General features: G+C 50.0%; 1 protein-coding gene across 1 annotated transcript in view; it reads right to left on the reverse strand.

The window, feature by feature from the left end:
• dph1 (diphthamide biosynthesis 1) overlaps positions 1–23,387 on the reverse strand; it is a 70,676-nt gene that overhangs the window by 25,347 nt on the left and 21,942 nt on the right. The window contains exon 4 of the mRNA XM_084443320.1: positions 207–328. Coding sequence (XP_084299446.1) covers positions 207–328 — 122 coding nt within the window. The remainder of the gene's footprint in view (positions 1–206; positions 329–23,387) is intronic.

The following is a 23,387-nucleotide window of genomic DNA, read 5'->3' on the forward strand; positions in this document are numbered from 1 at the left end:
TATGCGTAACATGCTGCCTCGCTATATTGTCACTCGATCTGTGGCTCCTCTTCTCCTATCGACTACACTGGTAGTTGTGCCTGGTGTACAAGGGGCATGTCATGTGTTCCTCTATGTGGTCGAATGTCTGCTCATACAGCTCACTGCCTATACTAAAGGGTGTGTGCGTGTGTGTGTGTGTGTGTGTGTGTGTGTGTGAGACTCACCAAGACAGCTGTGGCCATAGTGCACCATGAAGTCTGCTCCCAGGGCTCGGGCAGTGAAGTCATCGACACAGCACGCCCCGTATGTCACGTCCCCCATCACAATGGTGTCTGCCTCTGTGAACCTGGACACACACACACACACACACACACGCACGCACGCACGCACACACACACACACATCACTGTTGCAGTCTCCAGCCACAACAGCTCACTGATCGTTGCCATGGAGATCCTACAGCATACCCAGTGCGACCCTCACCGTCCGAATCTGATGTGGCTGAAAAGATCAATGCTGTCAGTCATTTTCTATGAGGAGCATTGCCTGGGAGACGTGGGTTAATGGACTGGACTAGGGGCTGGGGGTGCCGACACATCGATCAGACAGATACTATGAATGTGCATGTGTGCTCTCCCTTGTGATTGACATATGGCCACCTACAAATGAAGCGGACTGTCTATAGGGACGAGTGTAGAGCAGTCAGTCCTTTGGACAGCTGTCTGTCTGTGAGTGTCGTGTCTCTGCCAGGAGTCAGCCTGGGTTCAGAGGCCAGACATAACGCCAGCAGGGGAGAGAGCTTGAGACAAATAGCAATAAGCAGATTAGCAGGTAGCGATCAGGTCTGCCCCAGCCTGGTCTGGTCTGGCATGGCATGGCATGGCATGGCCTGGTCTGGTCTGGTCTGGTCTGGCATGGTCTGGTCTGGCATGGCCTGGTCTGGCATGGCATGGTCTGATCTGATCTGGCATGGCCTGGTCTGGTCTAGCATGGCCTGGTCTGGTCTGGCATGGCCTGGCCTGGCCTGGCCTGGCCTGGTCTGGTCTGGTCTGGCATGGCATGGCCTGGTCTGGCATGGTCTGATCTGATCTGATCTGGCATGGCCTGGTCTGGTCTGGTCTGGTCTGGTCTGGTCTGGCATGGCCTGGCCTGGTCTGGCATGGTCTGATCTGATCTGGCATGGCCTGGTCTGGTCTGGTCTAGCATGGCCTGGTCTGGCATGGCCTGGTCTGGTCTGGCATAGATTTACAGCACATCTGGCTAGGAGCGACCAGAGCAAGCGCGGTGACAGCTGAGCTAACGATGTGAGTCACCAGCTGAACACAGTTGTGTTGCGTTCCACTCGGGAACACTAGTGAGATTCACAGCCTTTCTGCGGGAACAGCACGCCACACCAGCCTAGCGCAGTACCCAGCCAGGCCTGAGTAAACCAGACACACCAAACAAACTCTTCATCCCCTGTGACAGGATTAAAAACTAAAGTTAATGAAGAGGCGCACATGTATAAAAGAGGTCATTGTAGAACTTTCCAGGGAAGTTAGTGATCTACGAATAAGTTATGTTATGATTGATTATGCTTTCTTAATTATTGGAACTATATCGTATCTCCAGGCTGTTAGGACATGCGTAGTTCGCCGGGGCGTAGGGATTTTTAGGTGACGTTAACTTCAGTTGGTTTTTCATTTTAACCTGATTGTCAGGACCGGTATGCTTGTCGGTGAGTGTTGAGGCTAGCATGGTTAGTGTTTCGGGTCACAAAATGTATATACACGATGTAATTGTTGTAATTCCTGTTATTAATACCAAGTATGTTTTGTGTGTTTGTGTTGTATTGCAGGTTTACAACCTAACTACGATTTCTATTTCTTCTAAGTTACCAACTGTAGCTAACGGTTGTGGGAGACGTGTATGTGTGCGTGTGCATGAGCGCAATAAACGTCACTACAAAGAAACCAGAGTTGTAGCCAATCCGCCGTACCGTTCTTGAAGACCCTTCCAGAGGGGAGTTTATTAGACAGAGTAGCCTAGTCTGGTAAAATCTGGACAGTTGTAAACCGTCGTCGGAGCCGTGCCAGCGAGTACGAGAGCCCGAGCGGACATCGAAAAGACCGTCGCGGGACTAGAGGCTTGAAGCAGGAGGCTGAGAGACCATCCCCAGCGGCCGTCAACGACGCCATCACAACGGAGGAGCCGGAGCCAAGAGCTAACGGGGCCGTTAAAGGGCAGTAAGTCGCCGAAAGGCTGAAGTAATTTCCAGTCGTAGATAAGGCTGTGTGGACAGTATAAACGCAAACGCTAAAAACTGACTGTTGTCGGGGCTAATTGCGTTCTGGACAAACTAACCGGACGGCTGATCAAAAGAATCGAATCCTTTAAATAACTCTTTTTGCCTGGTTCGGATCGTTTAAACGATTCTTTTTGCCCGATTTGAATCTTTTGAACGACTCTTTTTACTGAAGTAATTCTAGTGATTAGGAAACAAAGTGACTGGTGGTTCTATTCATCTGGGGAAAACAATGATGGAGGACAAGTCAAACCTAGAGACACTTAAGCAGAGGCGTTCAAATGTGCAACAAAACTTCACAACACAAATAAACCGGCTAAGTGTCTGCGCTGGCCGTTTACGTGAAGGTGATTTATCAGATGAGTTAGCAAGATTGAGGAATGATTATAACAAACTCCTTGATGCCAATAATGACTATATTGATGCATTGGGACAAGCAGATCCATCAGGCAACGACACTGAGATGCGGGATGCCCTGGCGAGGAGAGACGCCAGTGAGGAGAAATTCCTTGGAGCCGAGGACACGATCATGGACATGCTGTGGTCCAAGTATGCAGCGCCAGACATAGACACTCTTGTAAAACAGTTCAAGTCGGCTTTTAATCAGGCTGAGGCACTCGGGAAAGACAGAGTAGTATCATGGATGCAGCAAGGGGTCGAAACCAACAAATTGGATAGAAAACTCCATGATCTGAGAAACACTGTAAGTTTGTGGAAAGATTATTGGCCTCACGGAAAGGAACAATGGATGCTCTATTTGTCATTGAAAGAGGACAAGGAGCAACTGATGGATGAGTGGGGATGCAGACGTCGTATTAAAAGGGACAGTACAGAGCATGATGGTAACGGTGATGGGGGTGAGGAAGAAGAGGATAAAGATGTGGGAGGAGATAATGCAGGCAGCGGGCCTGTCACAGCAGCCAATGACAGCCATAGAGCTGCAGATAATATTACTTTTACTCAATCTGGAACTCCTGCTATTACCACTCCACCCGTTAACACCCAGTCTGCTGATGTCACACCGCCTGTTTACGGGCAGGGAACTATACACGTCACAAGCCCTCAGTTCATTTCTACTGAAAGAGCAAGCAACATCAATAGCACTCCCCAACAGACATTACATCCCACCCCGCAGTCACGACAGTCTGACGATGGACTTAATATTGGGTTTTCTCTACCTCCGACTCACGCCAGCACGTCACAAGCACTGAGCGCTCCAGCTGCTCCGCCTGCCAACCTCAGCATGGGACAAGGGAGTAGCGCACCTTACAGCGGCTCCGGTGCATACGCCGGGGTTAATAGCAGCTCTCAGTGGGCCCGGCCTACAATAAGGCTAACTCCCATAAGCCTGCCCAAGTTCTCCGGGGAAAGGAGGGACTACTGGCGTTGGAAGACTGAGTGGGAGAGTATCCAGGCGCAAGCGGAGCCAACGGGGTCACGTGAGTGTAAGAAACTACATTTACTAGACAGTATAGACGAGACTGTGAAGAGTGAACTCAGGCTGTTGCGTTGCAGAGATGCATACGATATCTTCAGGGAACTAGAAAACCGTTATGGAGATAAAGCTCAAACTGCAGAAGAGATTGTGTTGGAGCTACAATCGCGACCTGCTGTAAAGAACCATCAGCCACGAGAGGCATTAGAGTTGATCCTAACAGTGAAGAGAGCAGCATTAGATCTAATGGACCTGGGGTGCATAGACGCTTTGCAGAACCAGCTTGTGATTCGGTCTTTAGAGAGCAAGCTCCCTGATGTCATGAAACGAGAGTGGCTCATGTATGTAAGAAACTCCATCAATGATGTCCAACCAGGAAACCGCTTTGATAGGCTCTTACTGTTCCTGGAAGACCAAAAGTCATTACTCGTGAGGTTGGAGCAGTTGCTGCCCAGCAAACCATGGCCTGCTAATGCTCCCGAGAAACCTAGCTACAGAGAAAAGCTGGGAGACAGGTGGAAAGAGAAGAAGTCGTTCACTAAGACTACAGCTAGTGAAGTGAAAAGAGACTCTCAGCAGGTGCCATGTGCTTTGTGTGGAGATGAAAAACACGGTGGGAAACTGTTTCGCTGCAAAACCTTCAGGAAGGCCGAACTGGCGGAGAGGAAAGCTCAGGTGAGAAGAGTGAGAGCGTGTACAAAGTGCCTGGATGTTCACGGGGTCGACGGCGCCTGCACTCCAAAGTTCCTCTGTCGCAAGGAGGAGTGTAAGAAAGGCAATGTTTCAGTGGACCATCACTATTTCCTCTGCCCGAAGGCACAGACGAAGGAGGCTGCTAAGGGGGAAAATAAAATGGAGAAGAGGGGAACTCGTGGTCCAACAGAGGAGCAAGAGGCTGTGTTCGCTGAGCTAGGACTGACCCCTCACCAGCTTGAAGTTGTCCGCAAAGCCTGTACAAACAAAACAACATCAACTGTGTGTTCCAGCGAGAGCCTGATAGGACAGAGTGGCTTAAAGGAGCATCCAGTCCTCATGATGCTTGTGCCGGTCACGTCAAAGAGAGGAGACAGCCTCGGTGCTTTGGTGGATCTCGCTTCCGACACCAACTACATTACGCACCAAGCTGCAGAAAGACTTGGGCTGGCTGGTGAACCGATCTCGCTCGTGGTGTATGGTGTGGGCACGATGAGAGAGAAGGTGGATACGAAAAGATATCTTGTGAAGATAAAAGTGTGGACCTCAAAAGGGACCTTGAAGCTCCACGAAATGATCTGCTACGGGCTGGAAGACATCGCCAGGGTGGATCGTGTGATGACGTCCGAGCGGCTGGAGCAGTTTTTCCCAGGAGTCAAATCAGGAGAACTGGCTCGCCCAGAGAAGATCGATCTACTGATCAGTACCAGAGAAGGTCGGTTAGCTCCGCAGAGACTTCAAAGGGCGGGGGACTTGGTACTGTGGGATGGTCCTCTTGGCAAGATCGTGAGTGGTACGCATCCAGATCTCTTCGAGGCAGTGGAAGTGACGACACGGCACTCAAAAACACACTTCGCACGCACCATGAGAGCGGTAGCTGTCAAGGTCGAAGAGCACCTCATAGGAGAGACGGGGAGCAGTGTGGAAGTCCGAACGACAGCAACATGCAATGCAGAGGTCCTTGAATGGCTAAAATGGGACAGCATAGGAGCCGCCTGCAACCCTGCCTGTGGAGGGTGTCGCTGTGGTAGGTGTCCTCCGGGAGGAAAGGAGATGTCCCTGGCTGATGAGAAGGAGCTGGAGATAATAAGGGCAGGCCTGACCTTCAGAGAGAGCGACAAGCACAGCAATCAGCCACACTGGGATGCAAAGTACCCCTGGAAGGAGGACCCAGCCTCTCTCCCAAATAATCGGAAGGCTGTGGAAGCAACGTTCTTGAGGGCGGAGAAACGGCTTGTGAAAGACCCCGTGTGGAAAGAGGCCTACATGAGACAAGTTCATGAGATGGTGGAGAGGGGAGCCGCTATCAAGCTCACCAAGGATGTGATGGACGGCTGGAATGGTGCTGTGTGGTGGGTGAGCCACCTAACCGCACCGAATCCCCACTCAGTATCTACGCCTGTGCGCCTCGTCTGGAATAGCAGTCAAGAGTTCAGAGGAGTGAGTATGAACAGCATATTGCTCAAAGGCCCAGACGTCCTTAATCCCATCAGGGCAGTGCTTCTCAGGTTCCGAGAGGGGGAACACGCGGCCATCGGAGACATCACCAAGATGTATAATTCGGTGTGGCTGGAGGAACAGGAGGTTCATGTGCATCGATTCCTATGGAGAGACTCACCAGAAGACGAGATTGAGGACTACGCTGTCGTGAGAGTGAACATGGGAGACAAACCGGCGGGATGCATCGCGCAGGTAGCCATGCGAGAGACCGCTGGGTTGCCCCAGTTCTCTGACATGAAAGAGGAAAGAAGGGTCATCGAAGAAGACTCCTATGTCGATGATCTCCTCACATCCCATAATGACCCGCAGTGCCTGGACGAGATCCTAGAGGGAGTGGAGAAGATACTGGAAACAGGAGGCTTCTACCTCAAGCCTTGGGTCAGGTCCGGTCAAAGTGGGAGGCGAGACGGGACAGGGCCCAAGCCAGAGACCCTGGTATTACCCAACCAGCTAAGGGAGGACGACAACAAAGCCCTGGGGGTTGGTTACCTCGTGCAAGAGGACAAACTCTTTGTGATGGTCTCTATCAACTTCTCCAGAAGGAACAAGAAAATGAGAACGGAGATTGACCTCACTGAGGAAGAGGTGGGAACAAAGACACCAAACCCACTGTCTCGTCGTGTCTTACTGAGCCAGGTTGCAGGTCTGTACGACCCAATCGGATTAGCAACACCAGTGAAACAGAAAGGAGTGATTCTTGTGAGAAGAGCCTTCCAGGAAGCTGGCCAGCTTACGAAGGACACCTGGGATCAGCCCCTTTCTGACGAGCTCCGCAGGAAGGCGATTGAGCTGTTCAGGGAGTATGCTCGCCTCAGTTGCATCCGGTTCCATAGAAGCCTCACACCCCCTGGCTGGATGAGCAGACCCTGGGGAATCACGTTTTCTGACGGGAGCTGCGAGTCCTATGGCGCTGTGCTATACTTGCGATGGGAGACGTCAGATGGTGTGGTCACCCGGCTGGTGGAATCGAAGGCCAAGTTGACCCCCCTTGACCAAAAGGGCGACGCGGTCAAGTCTGAGGTCTGTGGGGCAGTCTTTGCTGCACGCCTAAAGGGATACATCTTGAAGCACGGGCGACTGGACGTGGAGAAGTGGTATCACTTCATCGACTCACAGACAGTGCTGGGAGCCATCCAAAGAGAGAGTTACGGGTTCCAGACGTTTTTTGCAAACAGAGTCGGAGAGATTCAGAGGGCTGGACCTACAACAGACTGGTGGTGGATCCCAGGTGAGGTCAACATTTCTGATCTTGTCACAAGGGGGTGCTCTCCTGAACTGTTGGAGGAAGACTCTGCATGGCAAAATGGTCCCGGGTTCTTGTCTAGTCCAGTCGAAGATTGGCCCATGAAGTCCGCCTCGGAAGTGGCAGCCGATGCTAGGGAGACGGTGAGCAAACTCCAGAGAAAGGCCTTTTCTGCAGTGCTCACTAGGGCTAAAGCCAAAAGTCTGCTGAGCCCCGTCACTTCTGGTGGTGAGAGTGCAGTAGTCACAGATGGTGAAAGTGGGTCTCCAGAGTCCTCAGAGAATGAGGCAAAGTCAACTCCGACTGAGACCAAGGAAAAGGAGAAGCTGTGGGGAGCTGCGCTCATAGACCAAGTAGATCCAACGAAGTACAGTTCTCTAGCTAAGCTCTGTGGAGTAGTCGGCTATGTCCGCAGGGCTGTGAAGAAGTGGTTGGCCAGTATAGGAAGAGCCCCTGTGTCAGCAAAGTGGGAGGTAGTGTTGACAGTGAGAGAACTCGAAACTGCGTTCAATGACCTGTGCCTGGCTGCCCAAGAGGGAGTGAAATTTCCTGTGACAACACTGAACAGACTCGTTGTCAGTAGGGATGAAGAGTCAGGGCTTCTGTGCTGTCATGGTAGAGTCCAGGCCGATAACCAGGGAAAGACAGGTGTGCCCCTGGTTCCCTACAAAGTGTGGATCAGTACCCTTCTCACGCGAGAGGCTCATGAGGCTAACCACGAAGGAGTTGCTGGTACACTCCTCCGAATGAGGTCCAAAGCATGGGTGGCGCAGGGACCCAGGATCGCCAGGAGTGTTATTGACTCCTGCATACACTGCAGAAAGACCAGGGCGAGGATGTGCAAACAAGTGATGGGTGAGCTTCCCCTCGAACGAAGTGAACCAGCTGCACCCTTTGAGTTCACGGCAATGGATCTCTTCGGCCCCTACATCGTTAGAGACACGGCAAAACGACGAACCAAGATGAAAGTCTGGGGTGTGGTTTTTAGCTGTATGGCTTCAAGAGCAGTTCATGGAGACATCGTGGAAGACCTGTCGACGGATGGATTCCTGAAGACGTACCAACGCTTCACAGCTCTCAGGGGTCACCCAAGGAAGCTCTGGTCGGATCAAGGGACCAACTTCATTGGCGCCAGGCCTGTGCTACAAGAGCTTTACGAGTTCTTGAGTAACGTGGACAAGGATCAAGTCCAGAAGAAGGCAGCGACTGCAGGGACTGACTGGTCATGGGTGTTTCATCCGGCTGACTCTCCCCACCGAAATGGGGCAGCTGAAGCGGCAGTCCGTGTGCTCAAGAAAGCGTTAGGTAGCGTTGGTGAAGAGGGTAACTTGACGGCGTTGGAGTTCCAGACCCTCCTCTACCTGGCTGCTAACCTGGCGAATGAGAGACCAATTGGTGCCAGGGCCCAGGTCCAAGATGATACAGTAGAAGTCGTCACTCCCAACTCCCTTCTGCTTGGTCGTGCGGGACCAAGCGGGGACACCCGAGGGTTTGAGTATCCAACTTACCCCGTTGTACGGCTGAGAGCCATCCAGATCGAGGTCGACAAGTTCTGGGAGCGGTGGAGCCAGCTGGCGGGCCCGGGTCTCTTCATCCGACAGAAGTGGCACACGCCTGCTAGAAACGTCGCGGCAGGGGACCTGGTGTGGTTAGCCGACCAGAATGCACTGAGGGGCCGGTTCAGACTGGGTCGAGTCGTGGAGGCGTGTTCGAATGAGAAGGGCGTGGTACGAGACGTGAAGGTGAGGACGTGCCAAAGCCTTCCGGTTTTTGATGGACAGTCCAAGAGGAGACAAGGGGTGGAGAAATGCCCCTCCACCATTCTCCACAGAGATGTGAGGAGACTGGTGGTTCTACTACCAGTGGAGGAGCAACAATAGACTTCCCCACCATGGTGTGTTTCGGTTGGTGGACGGTAAAGGCTCCCCACCATGGTGTGTTTCGGTTGGTAAAGGACGGTAAAGGATCCCCACCATGGTGTGTTTCGGTTGGTGGACAGTAAAGGATCCCCACCATGGTGTGTTTCGGTACTGGACCAAGACCTCCCCACCACTATCCTCCCCGGAGGCTGGTGGTGTGTTTCGGTGGAGGACGTGACAGTGTTGTAGTCAAGGACAAGTTAAGGACAATGTGTGTTGTTTATGGACCTTAAGGCTACCTTGAACCGTTGTTTATATTGTGATGAAGCACATCTGAGAATGTGATGTTATATGCCTGAGTATGGGGTGAATTTGTGTTTAATAGTTTGTTTGGACCGCTTATAGTGGTCTCCTTGGATTTATAGAAAATCAGTAGACCAAGTGGGAGGTGTAGAACTTTCCAGGGAAGTTAGTGATCTACGAATAAGTTATGTTATGATTGATTATGCTTTCTTAATTATTGGAACTATATCGTATCTCCAGGCTGTTAGGACATGCGTAGTTCGCCGGGGCGTAGGGATTTTTAGGTGACGTTAACTTCAGTTGGTTTTTCATTTTAACCTGATTGTCAGGACCGGTATGCTTGTCGGTGAGTGTTGAGGCTAGCATGGTTAGTGTTTCGGGTCACAAAATGTATATACACGATGTAATTGTTGTAATTCCTGTTATTAATACCAAGTATGTTTTGTGTGTTTGTGTTGTATTGCAGGTTTACAACCTAACTACGATTTCTATTTCTTCTAAGTTACCAACTGTAGCTAACGGTTGTGGGAGACGTGTATGTGTGCGTGTGCATGAGCGCAATAAACGTCACTACAAAGAAACCAGAGTTGTAGCCAATCCGCCGTACCGTTCTTGAAGACCCTTCCAGAGGGGAGTTTATTAGACAGAGTAGCCTAGTCTGGTAAAATCTGGACAGTCATGGTGAATGGATTTTTTCCAGTCAACGTCTCTTTCTCTCTCTGTATTCACTGTATATCTCTATTCACCATCTCTTATTCACAGTCTACCCTTCAGACATATACTGTAGCATGGTATAAAGGTCTATTATAGCTGATGTTTCTATTATATTATAGCTGGCCCTTCTTAGAGCAATGATGTCATGAGCGTTGACCAACCACTCTCCATTTCTCTTTCCTACAGAACTTTCTGCTTTCCGTCTCTCATCCTTCTCCCTCTCTCCTTCCTTTCCCCCACTCTTTTGATGCACCACTACTGTACCTTGAACCTCTAGTTTTTATGAGTGTCATGCCTCTCTCTCACTATCTCTCTCTCTCTCTATTTCCCTCCCCCATCCTCCTCTGATGGCTGCTCTCATGTGAAGGACACTACCGGCCCACCAGCCTAGTAAAACATGGCCCACGGATGGAGGGACTCATCTGGTAAATAAATATTTGCTTTCGAAGATTTGACTTGCTTATCCGTTCCCTCGTCAAGGTCTTGCTTTGTGTGTGCGTGTGTGCAGGGACGTGCACAGATAGACACGAGGTGGTGCTAGAGCACCTGCCCTTTGCCCTCTGGACAAGGCAAGTGCACTTTTGAAAGTTACTTTTATTTTATTTTACAGTGTAGGCCTACTGTATGTGGCCCATGGTGACATCGATCAATTCTCGATTAAAAGCGTGCAATAATAATGCCCCAAAATGCGTTGTAATTTTGCCAGCCCCCCCCCCCCCACACACACACACACACGTGCCCACGGCACACCCGTGCCCCTCCCCTCCCTCTCTTCCTTTGTCAATGGTAAAAGCGAAAAGCGGACACAAACGGAGGCGCGCTACTCCTCCACTGCCCTTTCCCCATCCAGAGTGCCCGAGTGATGACAGCTAACCAGCCAGGTAACACATAAACTAAACGAGTGTAGCCTATTGTTTGCACCCTAAGCCTCAGTTGCCAAACTATAACTTGCATGTATTTGTCTTTGTTGTGAATGAAGTGTCGGTAGAATTTGTTGTTGGTACAGCATGTGAAGCTATCAGTAGGCCTATACTTAAGCTGAATATTTAGTATTATGTAGTAATCTTAAACAAGTGTCACGCCCCCCCCCCCCCCGTCAACAAATCGTGCGACAATCAAAATACAAATGATCTGTCAGCACCTCCCCCCCCCCCCCCCGCGCGCAAGGTGCCCTCATTTTTCACCGAGCACCTGCCCCCCAAAATGTCTGTGCACGCCACTGCGTGTGTGTGTGTGTGTGTGTCAGACAAGCATAGAGGGGGATCCACTGAAAATGGGAGAGCCATTGTAATCCCTCTGTTAGTTTGAGGTGTGTGTCTATCCGGGGAGCGTGGACTGTATTGCACGTGCACTTTTGCGATGATGTTGTGCTCTTCAGACAGCATTACGAGCACTTATTTAAGGCTGCATAATGTGCAGCTAAAAATACACCAGGCGGCAGCCTTCAGGAAGGTTGAAGAGCTACTGGACGGCCCGCAGCCTGGCCACAGACGGCGCCCCGCAACGTCTATGGTGCAAACCACAGCGCTGCGTTATACTGTAGATGACCGCGGCTATTCCACCGTCTGTCTAGCTAGAAACACAAGTTATCGTGCCTTCTTATTGACAGAGCACATCTCATCATTTCCAGTGCGCGGGTAAACTAGTAATAAATGTGGTGAATCCGATTGTGAGGCCCGGGTGAGAGATGTGATGCTACCTGGGACCGGGGCAGAGCAATTACAGAGCAGAGGAGAAGCCTGAGCCCCCCTGTCCCACAGGGGGTGGGGGGCGGGGGAGAGAGACAGGGAGTGAAGGTAGGAGAGAGGGAGAGAGAGAGACAGCCAGAGATAGAGATGCTGTAAACTGAGAGAGAGAGAGAGAGAGAGAGAGAAAGAGAGAGGGTAGGTTATCAGTATTTACTGCAACCCAATCCTCAGGCTGCATCTCTCACACAAGACTTATGAACGATCGGATCACAGAGATAACACATCTCTCCCCTTCCATCCATCCTGCCTCCCTCCCTCCCTCCCTCCCTCCCTCCCTCCCTGCTCCTTCTCCATCTCTATCCACCTTGTCTCAGTTTCCTCTGCATATCAGCTGTGATTTTGCTCCATCGCTGGCTCTTCAGCTGAAACATCAGAACTGAGAAGTCATTAAGATGTAATTAAGATGTTGTAGAAGCCAGAGCAGCTCAATAACAAGCCTAGTTAATTAGCAGGCCTCTTTAGCGATCTGATTAATGTGTGACGGCTCACAGATCTGACCGAGAATCATAAGTGGCATTCCTCTGTTTACGCAAACACAAACGCCTGATAAATCAAACCTGATTTGAAAAACGGCCGCACAAATGCTGAAGCACAACACAAGCATTCTCACTCACAGAGATGCATGCAATGGAGTGCTTTATCGAGGGATTGACAGCCAGCGAACGTGTTGTTGATCAGCAGGGAGGTTATTTTCGTGGTGGATCGATACGCTTTCTCTGGATTTGTCTCTGGGAGTCACGAGGCGAGCGTGAAAGTCGATCCGTCCACATCCCGCTGCCCGTACGGAGATGGAGTCGGGATCTGACAGGAAGTTCATCAGAGCCCGGCATGGGAAGGGGCGTGGCTGGAAACGGCAGCTCTCTCTGCTTGGTAGGACGGCTCAGAACTCTCAAAAGACTGACTAACTTCCCCGCGGTGCCGAAACAAGTGTATCACCCCTCAGGCACATACGCAAACACACAAACACGCATGCTTACTTACCTAAATTGTCTGTGGTATCAGACGATGAAAGTCAGGCCTCTGCTACTTGTGAGTCCTCTTGTGGCCGTGGAGCCCAATCCGTGATCCACACTGTCTGCCACAGACAGAACAGGTGAAAGCACTGGCTGGAGGTGTGAATGTGGTACTGGCTTCATGTCTCCTTAGATGTTTCCTGGTCCGTCAATCACCTCGGTCCACCTCCAGATTTTGCACTCCTTATTGGCAGAGCTGCCACCAGATGGAGCGTTCAGCGGCAGTGTTATCCAGCTGGATCGGGTTCAGGCCGCACTTTTTCTTGGTCTTCAGTTGTACAGTCTTTGTACCGCTTTTTCTGGCCTCCGCCCTTTTGAGCGGCAGCCAAGATGTAACTGGCCATACGGCACCTTATGTGGTGAGCGCTCTTTCAGCATCCCGATGACATGGCCGAGCCAGCAAAGTTACGGTAGCCTCCATACTGATGCAGTTGGTCTAGCGGAGTATTTCATTATGGGGCACCTGGTCAGGCCAGGTTATCCTCAGGGTGCATAGTAAACACCTGATGTGGAAGGCCTCAAGCATCCTGAGGTGGCGGCTGTGCAGGCCCTTTTTGTCCCTCCAAGAGGCAGGTCCCTCTTGGCAGAGCGGTTAGTGTGTCTGACTCACAAGCGGGAGAGCTCGTTAGTGTGTCCGACTCTCAAGCGGGAGAGCTCATAGAAGCGTGGTATCAAATCACGCCCTAGGCAAGCCCTTAACATGGGTTACACAGTCGTTAGAGAGGAAACTGCCCACTGCCCAGTAGAAGCCCACTGGCATAGAGAGGTAAAGTGACGAAGCACCCTCTAGTGGTACGATTCGCGCCGTTGTATTAAAATGCATTGCACATTTTGCATTGTTATTCACATTGTTTCTAAGGCACTTACATTAAGTCATTGTTAATCAATTTTGATCATGTTTGTGCAGTTAAAGACAGAATAAAACATTTTACAACTGTTTTTGGAACGCTGGGTGTAAACTGATGCACCATGATCCCATGATGCACTCACCCCGTGTTGTTGCTACACAGAAATAGCAGTTGTGCTTCCTGGCTATGTCAATAGATTAATCTGTCTTGTTCTGTCCTGCAAATTTGGTCAGATTTATCACATTCTCCACTCTACCACTGTACAGAATAGTAGATAGCTATCTATCTTACTAACGTTAGTCACGCCAAGCTCATTCAGACGGGACCAAACATAAGATGTCCACTAGCCGTGATGCTAATTTTCGCCTTGCTCTACTCCGTTCACTTATGCCAACAATGTTTTCTGACCAAATTCGACCAAATTGCAAGAGGTGGACATCACTGGATTCCTCTTGGCCTACAGAATCTAGTAATGTGATCCAATTCAAGAGCAACTGACACATGTTTACGAAGCACAACAATTCTCGGGTCAGCTGCAGCTCCAGTGAAGTGCTGGATGGAAGAGTACCCGGATGTGTAGTTCGCTGTAAAATAACAAAAAAGTACCTTTGAAACTTGATATAGTTAATAGTTTATTGCTTTATCTATCCAAAATGGTATGTGTTGTCATACAGTACAATTTTGTGTTGATGTTGATTTATAATTATTTCAACATTTTCTCCCTACACTGTACTACTTTGGTCTTTGCCACGTTTATGGAGAGATCCAGCCGACCATACGCCCTAGCAGAAGCTGCAAGGGTAGCCTGCAGTGCCTTTGGTGTGTGGGCCAAAACTGCACAGAATCTCCCCTGTTGACTGTCAGTGTACTGTGACTGTGTACAAAAGCCTTTTGTATGATGATGAAGGCTATGAAGAGGTTCTGATGTTGCTCTCTACACTTTTCCTGGGGCTGCCCTGCTGTGAACACCATGTCCACAGTACTTCTGTTCCTCCTACACCCACACTGTGACTCAGGCTATTCTGTGGTGTTATTCATCAGCCTGTGTAGCATGAGTTTAGCTAGGACTTTGCCAGCAACAGGCAGTAGTGAAACACCATGGCTGTTTACACAGAGGGACTTGCCCCCTTTGCACGTGGAGATGATGTTAGCATTCCTCCTCTGCTGAGGGATGGCTTCATTTCTCCATACGTGTGTGATAAACAGGAGAAGGGCATGGGTGTAGAGGTAGCCTCCCTGTTTTTGATTTCTGCAGGGTCTTGTTTTTCAAACAACCTTACTGCACTATGATGGAACATCTTCGATGGTAGACAGACGGACAGGTACTACATTCAAGACTGAGGGGTCTGTTGGGGAGGGCTGGTTTAAAAGGGTTTCAAAATGTTGCTTTTGGTCCTTTATGACCAGACCAGACCGGACACAGAGAGGTTTCTTGGGCCATAAATGGTTTTCATTGCATCATAAAAGTGGTGCATATCATTTTTATTGGCATGGGATTTTAGTTCATTCGCCTTCTTTATCCACCACTCCTTCTGCAGGGCACCCAATTTTGACTGCACCTCTTTCCTGGATGCTTGGCATTGTTGTCGAGGTGCTGCTGATGTAGGATTGTTGAGGACAGCACTATGTGCTTTGTGCATGCCTTTGAGTATGGTAGTTATTTAGGGTCATTCAGACAGACTTGTTAAGACGTAGTACTTGCGCCAATCGTACGTTTCGCCGTTGGTCTAAATTGAACAGACACGGATTGGTGTAACAGATTCTCCTCCCTTTCGTTCCGTCTTTTGAGATAGTGATATTCCCGCAACGGCCTGACTCCCCTTTTCGTCTGAATGGTGCGTTCTGCCAACACGGAACACTACTGACATACCTGTCAACACAACAGTCCAGTCTCCAAATTTGTAACCTTTTCTCCCGCTGCGCTCCCGAAATGTAATTTCTCACACTAATCTCCCGATTTTAGAGTGAAGAACGAAAAGTAAGAATGTGGGGGGATATTTGTTGCGAATATGGCAACCTAAAGGTGGGCATACGCGCTCTAGCATCACACCTCACGAGCCTGAAAACCATTCATTCTATTCATCTGTGGTGTAAAGTTATATACGGGTCGGTATTGGCGAATGGACTACTGTCAACGATGGTGGGCCGATACACCAATGCCCGAGAAAATCTCCCTATTTTGCACAACCCAATGTTGACAGGTATGACTACTGAAGAACTGCTGGTTGTTCACGCCTCTTTAAAATGCGGAGGCGCGGAATGCTCTCTAAACAAAGAGCTGCCACAGAAATATTACACTTCTATCTAAATGGGCAGAGCGCAGATATTGTGGGTCCATTGCGGGACCTATTTGCAGCAAATTTGCGGAAGATCTGTCTAAAAATGCCCATTGTAACTGTGTTGTCATTAAACCAGTCCTGGTGCTTTGTGCTCTTGTACTGTAGCTGATGGATTGGGATGCTGCCTCATAAAGCCTGGAGCTCATAGAAGACCATTTTTCATCAGTGGGATCATCTGAGCTCAGGAGAGGCTCAACGTCTTCCATGTATTAAGCCAGAGAGCAGCAGAGATTGTTCCGGACCACAGCCTTTTCTATCCGGGTACAGTCGAGTTGCTTTTTTCCTGACATCTGGAGTTGGACGGCAGGGAGCACGCGCGTGCGCTCACACACACACACGCTCGCTCGCGCAGGCAAGCAGGCAGGCACGCAGGCACGCACGCACGCACGCACACACAGCACTCCTGTCACCAACGCCACTTCCTCTTAGATGAGAATGAATTGTTTGCGTGCAAGCTAACGCTCAGCTTTCACTTGTGATTGGTCACTGCCATGTGCGCGTTCCCAAGGGTCTCCGCTGCGAAGGCAGTCACCACACACTGGGGATGGACTGCAGATGAATTCAGAGGTGTATAAAAGAGCTTTTCTCCTGAAGTCAGATTTGCATAGCACAGTGATTATGACGCCTCAGTCATCGCCATTCTACTGTATTCAGCTCACTGGGTTTCTAACTAACCACTAGCTTAACAAGCCATTGTACAACCAGACAGACAAAATACAGTATGAAGGACCACAAACTCATAACTAAGCTCATTCAATTTTACACACGACACACATGGTTGAGAATCGTCTGGGTTTCCAAAAGGACTAGAATAGCAGGTTGCCAGGCAAAGAGGTCCTTGGAGTAGAAAGTTAGATAGAAAAATAACAAAAAAAATGACTACACTAAAATAAATGAGAGTAAGTAGCCTTGAGAAGCAATGGTTCTCGCGCCTAGCGGCAAATAGGACAGGAGCCTATCTCCTTATTCCTTAGCGTGAGGGAGCTTGATGTGCATGTACACCCCCTGGACATGACGCTAGTATGTCGCTGGGACTTATCCCGAATCCAACCCTTGATGCCGGGGATCGAACCTGTCATAGAAATTGTAGTCTCATCACCTCCCTCAACCTTTCACATAGCTGTGCTAATCTAATTCATGACAGGATGACCTCCAGGATATCAAAACACCTAGACGTTGTCTACTCCAGAATAAGTCTCGACCACTGTTGATGACGCCTGACGTGTACAATGGGTTAGCCAATCACATCCTGGAAGCGCCATACCTGTGTATTGCTTGAATATAAGGCCGCGCAAGACCAGACTGGGGCACTTCACTTGGATAAACCACTCACGTGCGTTGTCCTGAAGTCCTTGCGCTCGTATGTTTTCTCAACAAACCAGACTTAACCTGTTTGAGCGAATCTTGGCAAATCCTTTTTGACTAGATCAGTTAAAAATCTTCTACAAACCCCTAACTCCCAATCTCAGGGTGGACACTCTAACCAAGTGAAAGAGACCACAGTGTTAAAGGGGAAATGAAAGGAACCAATAAGCTCCTTCTCAGAGAAGCAGAGAAAATTAGTTCAGGTTGTCTGAGATAAAGCATTTTGTCGCAAATTAGCCCTCTCAGACAGCAAACACATATACCGTAAGCAGACGCACTAGAAAATGGCACCACTGCTGTCACTGTGATTTATGTAGAGCAAAAAATATTCTAATCTCCCAGCCGTGTGCCACGGTGATGTGACACAGCCTTTAGACAAGCAATGTGTGTTCCGATGGGAAAGCGTGTGTGTGTGTGTGTGTGTGTGTCTGTGTGTGTGAGAGAGAGAGAAAGAGAGAGAGAGGGGGCAGGGAGGAGAGGCCCAGAAAAGAGGCAATGCAATAACACGTTTCTTGAGTGCAATCCAGAGGAATTCCCTCAACACCCCAAAAATGAGCAATAACAGGCCTAGCCCGGGCTTAACGTGGGACGGGAGCAGGACTGGCAGCGAAACCCGTTATCGACACATCGCTTCTCGGTCTGTTGGTCGGCCGCTACATGTTTCATGCTCAGGTTGATTCCCCTGTCAGCGGTCACTTCCCCCTCAAGGCAAGGCCCGCTACCAGAGGGGACAGGAGTGGTCCTCGGGGCTGAGGAGCCGACGAGCTATAGACGGGCTATAGACGGGCCCACCTCCCTTGTTCTCTGTAAAGCGCATTGTGTTGCCTCTGGGTATGAAATGCACTATACAAATAAAGCTTTGATTGATTGATTGCTATAGACGGGCTATAGACGGGCTATAGCGGCAGGGGGAGCGTAGCGCTGCGCCTGTGCGCTGTACTGTAGGCTCCTCCCTCCCCCAGAGAGACAAACTGGGCACATGTGACAGCATGGTCCCCTCTCTCAGCCAACAGCGTGCAGATGGCAGAGAAATGCCTGAGCACACGCGCACGCACGCACGCAAAACCGCTCTCTAGCACAGCCACGCCCGAGTGCTCACACACACACACACACACTATGGAACTAAAACCGGGGCCGTCACCAGCCTTTCCTCGTAGGAGTGTGAGTGTGAAATATGCATAGCCGCCGCCTGGTTGACGGCTCGTCTTTTGGTTTCATTACGCTACGGACCAGCGGCCCGGCGTCTGAGTGGACAGCAGCACCGGCCTCCAGGAGGGAGGACACAGGCACGGGGGGGAGCGCCACTTCCTTGGGTAGCTGGGAAAATCCACAGAGAGGAAGCCTGATTATTTCCTCTTTCTAAATGATTGAGTTAGGGGAGAGGGAGCAAAATGAAAGACAGAGAGAGGAGAGTCGGTGTCAGAGATGATGACAGAAGGGAGGGGAACAATAGAGGAGCTCGGGAAGACGGAGCTGACATGAGAGGCATGGGCTGGGAGAAGAGGCAGAGGGGAGAGAAGGAGGGGAGATGAGAGAAGCTGGAGATGGAGAGAGAGAGAGAGAGAGAGAGAGGGCGGGTGGGAGTAGATGGAAAGAGTGAGAGCGAGAGACAGAGTGACGCAGAGAGATGTAAGCAGGCGGAGAGACAGAGTGAGAGATAGAGGGAGAGAAGAGATGACAGAAGGTGGAAAGAGTGAGTGAGTGAGAGATAGAGAGAGAGAGAGAGAGAGAGAGAGAGAGAGAGGAGACAGAGAGAAAACATGAGAAACGGTGGAGGGAGAGAGAGACAGAGAAAGACAGAGTGACGCAGAGAGAGAGGGAATGAGAGCAGGTGGAGAGAGAGAGAGAGCCAGAGGGAGTGAGAGAGGAAGAAATTGAAGACAGAGAGGATGAGAGCAGGCTGACTGCAGTGTAAGGCAGATGAGCTGTTTGTTCCCTGGTTTGTTAATATTAACAAATCTGGTATAATCTGCTTTGCACACAGAGCGCAAAACACCCTGACAAAACACCCTCTCCCAAAAATAAATCTGAAAGGGAGCATGGAGGATCAAAATGTTCCACCTACTTCCTCTTCCTTCTCTCTCTCTCTCTCTGTTTCTCTCTCTTCCCCCCCTCTCTCTCTCCTCAGAATGTGACTCTCTATTTTGTTTTGTCACGTCTGATAGACACCAAGCTCCCACATCTACCTCCAATAAAGGTGAGATGTGACAAAAGATAGATGACAAACTAATTGAAGTGGTTGAATGAGAGGCGGTGGATAAGAACTGCAAACCGAGAGAGATTCTGGAATGATGCTAAGCCTGGAATGATGCTTAGCCTGGAATGATGCTTAGCCTGGAATGATGCTTAGCCAGATGTTTCTCGCAATGCTATTAGATAGCCTAATTCTTTAACTCCCGAAAAGACAAGAGCATTACTGTTATTTCTGTGAGAAATCTCATTTATTTATCCTGGAAAGTTTTCTAAAGCCTACTCCATGGTCATTATGTCATAGGAAAAGCACACTTGCCCTAAACTGCTAAGCAAGCACACATTCAAACATTTTAAAAAGACGGACACAAATATTAACAAGAGTGTGATATTGTACAGCGCACTGGGGGTGGAAACGCCCTGGAGGTACGGATTAATCCAAAACTAATACCGAAATATCTATTTTTAAACTGTTATTGGATCTGGAGGGGCACAACAGAGGCAATCGGGGACAATACACAACACCGAGGAGGACGGTGCGGATGTCAGGCTACAGACTGCTGCAGACCTGAGCTCAGACAGAACAGAACACCAGAAGAAAGCAGGTTAGCTGAGGTTAGAGCTACTCTTTCCAACCATTCAATCCTCCACACAGCCTGGGGGTAAACTATTCAAGCCAATGGGGCTTTACTGGATACTCTGACTATAGGTTAAAATTTGACACTGCATTTTAAAATTCATCAGCTCAAAAGACAGGAAATTAGCCTGAAACATGGAAATGTAGAGCGTTTGCCTACAAAAAAGCATAGGCACACTGGGACATACTCTTGAGAAAACAGACTTTATACCCACATGCACACAAACGCTCGCTCATTCACCCGCTCACACACACTCGCGCTCGCACGCACCCACACACACATACACACACACTTTAGGTATACATGTATCACTGTGTTCCCAATCAATACTCCCATGCTCATAAGGATGATTATAGAGAGCCGTCGCTGTGGAGATTGATGAAGTTATTCCATTTCCTCCGCCTTGAATGCATTCATTCCCTGTCTGGTTCTCGCTTACTCTCTCTTTCCTCAAACCTCCCTCAATGATCTGCCACTTTGCTCCCTCAAGTCATTTGTGACGCCCCCCCCCACCCTCTCTCTCTCTCCCTCTCTCTCTCTCTCTCTTTATCTCCACAACTTGTTTGGCTTATTTAACATTTCAACATTCTTGAGTTCCTCCCTGCTCTCACAGGCTATAAGGTCATAGCTACATCATTGCCCTTCACGCTCTTTCTCTCTCTCTCGGGTAAAAAGGAGTGACCTTTACTAGTAACCTTTAGGCTTATATGATGCTAGCTTGTGAACATCTGCAATTACTGTTGTTTCCATTTAATTAAAAAAGGAAACACGACCATCAGGCACATGCTGTGGTGGGGGAACATCCCCTAATAGTGAGAGAACATTTTAACATCCCCTAATAGTGAGAGAACATTTTAACTTGGACCTCACACCCAGCCTTTTCCATTAGCGAGTGATGCTTCCCTGACGCCATTTTGTGTAATTTTTGCGACGCCAACGTCAATGCCCAACAGAACATATAAACCCCCCAAAGCTCATTTCAAGTAAGTATGGACGAGCATACGCACAAGGCAGTCGTGCATTCTCCCAGAACTGTGAGGGAATAATGACACTACGAGTCTCACCGGGTGCATAATCAGGCCTTCCCTGTGCCCGTCGCATAATGCCTGGTCAGAGCTGTGGAAAAAAAGGCCTGCAACCTTGAGCACAGAGCGCTGCTTCTCTCCGGCACGCGCCAGAGAGCGTGGGCGGGGAAATATGTTTATTTTATTACTTCATAAATAAACGCGAGGGGGGGGGGGGGTTCGCCCAGCGCGAGGGGGGGGGGGGTTCGCCCAGCAACTTAGTAATGTAATTAGCTACCAGTCTAGTCCTCCTCCTCTGTCTTCCTCTCCTCGCCAGCTTGTCTCCGGGCTGCGGAGACCATGCGGACCTTTAGACCGCTATAAACGCGGCCCGCTGCAGGATGCCCCATTGTGTACAGTAGCATCAGCGAGTAAGTCCACATGATGGTTTATCTGCGGAGGGTATCGATTGTATTTTTCGAGACGGCCCCGGCTATTTCCTAGCTGCTATCTGCAGGGACGTTATGTCACACGCCGTTTATCACCCGCGCCTATCAGTGCTTCGGCTCCTTCCACAGAGAGAAAGGTGATTTAGGTCGGCCGATATAACAGCGATGGTATAATGGCGGCAGTCCTCTCGGGCTCCTTGACTATGAGATACGGGGGGACGCAGGTGTTGGTAGTTTACTTTACACCCCTCTTCCGACCCCATTTCCTGCGGCGCTGTGAGCAGCTCCGTCCAGCCAGCCGCAGCATCCATCCACTCGCGGGGAGCGGAGCGAGCCCCGCTCTAACCGAGCTGCCTGCTCGGGCGCAGCCAGTGTCTGGGGACTTGGGCCTTCTCCTGTCAGTGCACAGAGAGAGTGTATAATGGAGGGTTTTGGGGCCGGGAGCTGAGACAGTTCTATATGAGGTCGGGGGTGGGCAGTGAGGCACCATGCTAGCAGGGGCTCTCATTAGTCAGAGAGCCGTAGTGAGCCTGTGTGCGCCGAGGGCCTGTCGGGGGCCTCTCTGTGCCCAGTGTGAGCTCATTACGTAAGAGTCTGGGACAGAAGGCCGGCACACACACACACACACACACACACACACACGCGTGGACTCCCGCGCTACCTACTGCTCAGCTGTGCTGTGTGCGGGGGGTGAGGTAAAGGCAGGGAGGCGTAGGGCGGAGTGACATGGCGGGCCCCTGCCAGGCTCCTTCATCAGCAACGCGGTTGACATTTAGCACGCAGGGCCGCGGAGGTGGCTGCCGCTACCAGCGCATGTGAATCAAACCCGCCTGCTTCGGTCTGGTTCATTGTGAAATGGAAAAAAGCCCAGTTTCCATTGGAGACAGAGTGAAAAAGGGGGGGGGGGTGGACACTGCAATAATAGGAGGCACTTCCAGAGGTCTGGGGGTGGAAAGACTACTGGGCAGCACTTTAGAGCAGCACATTTCCCCCCCATTGATTTAAACGCACGGGGTGCATTCATTAAAAGAAAAGGGACAAAACCGAAAAACACTTTTCTGTAGTGAGGGAGGATTTGTTTTCTACGCCTGATTCCTCCCTCCTCATATGTTCCTCTGCCATTACGGCTGGTAAAATCTCCAGGTGCATGACTTTTTCGTTGCTATATGTCACAAGGCCATATCTGTGTATAGAAACATGTCACTGCGTGCCAATACAGGAACCCAGTGACACGAGGTCTCCAGGATTAGGATACGGATGGCTGGGAAGGCGGCGAAACCAGACCCACAACTCTGTCTCCCTCAGAACGGCATATTGAAGGATGTTCATAAAAGTGTATTTCAATGCCGCATCCACACAGCTGGCATGACATAGAAAGCAAAGTATCATCATTTTAAAGATGACAACATGCATCATCATCTGCCTGTTCCAAGTTATACGTTGTTTCTGTTGTTCAGACTACTTCTTTTCCTGTTCTTCACTGGTGAAACCAGAGCTCGTATCTGGCGGGATTCCTCTGGGACTGTGAAGTGGCACAGATTGAGTGTTGAGACATACACAGAGAGGAGGATACACTTCACTGGACTGTAGCTGCAGCTAAGGCTATAAGACATACTCTCTGACGGTGGCTTTCCTCGGTGCGGCCCACTTGTGTCAGAAGGATATCATTACGTAGAACAAGGAGAATGCGCGCACTACTCCAAAAGTTTATAAACAACTTGATATCTCTCACCGGGTGCACGGTCAGCAAATGTCTGTAAAAGGAAGCGATGTCCAGCAC

This window comes from Borostomias antarcticus (assembly GCF_949987555.1).
Source record: "Borostomias antarcticus genome assembly, chromosome: 1".
Classification (NCBI taxonomy): domain Eukaryota; kingdom Metazoa; phylum Chordata; class Actinopteri; order Stomiiformes; family Stomiidae; genus Borostomias; species Borostomias antarcticus.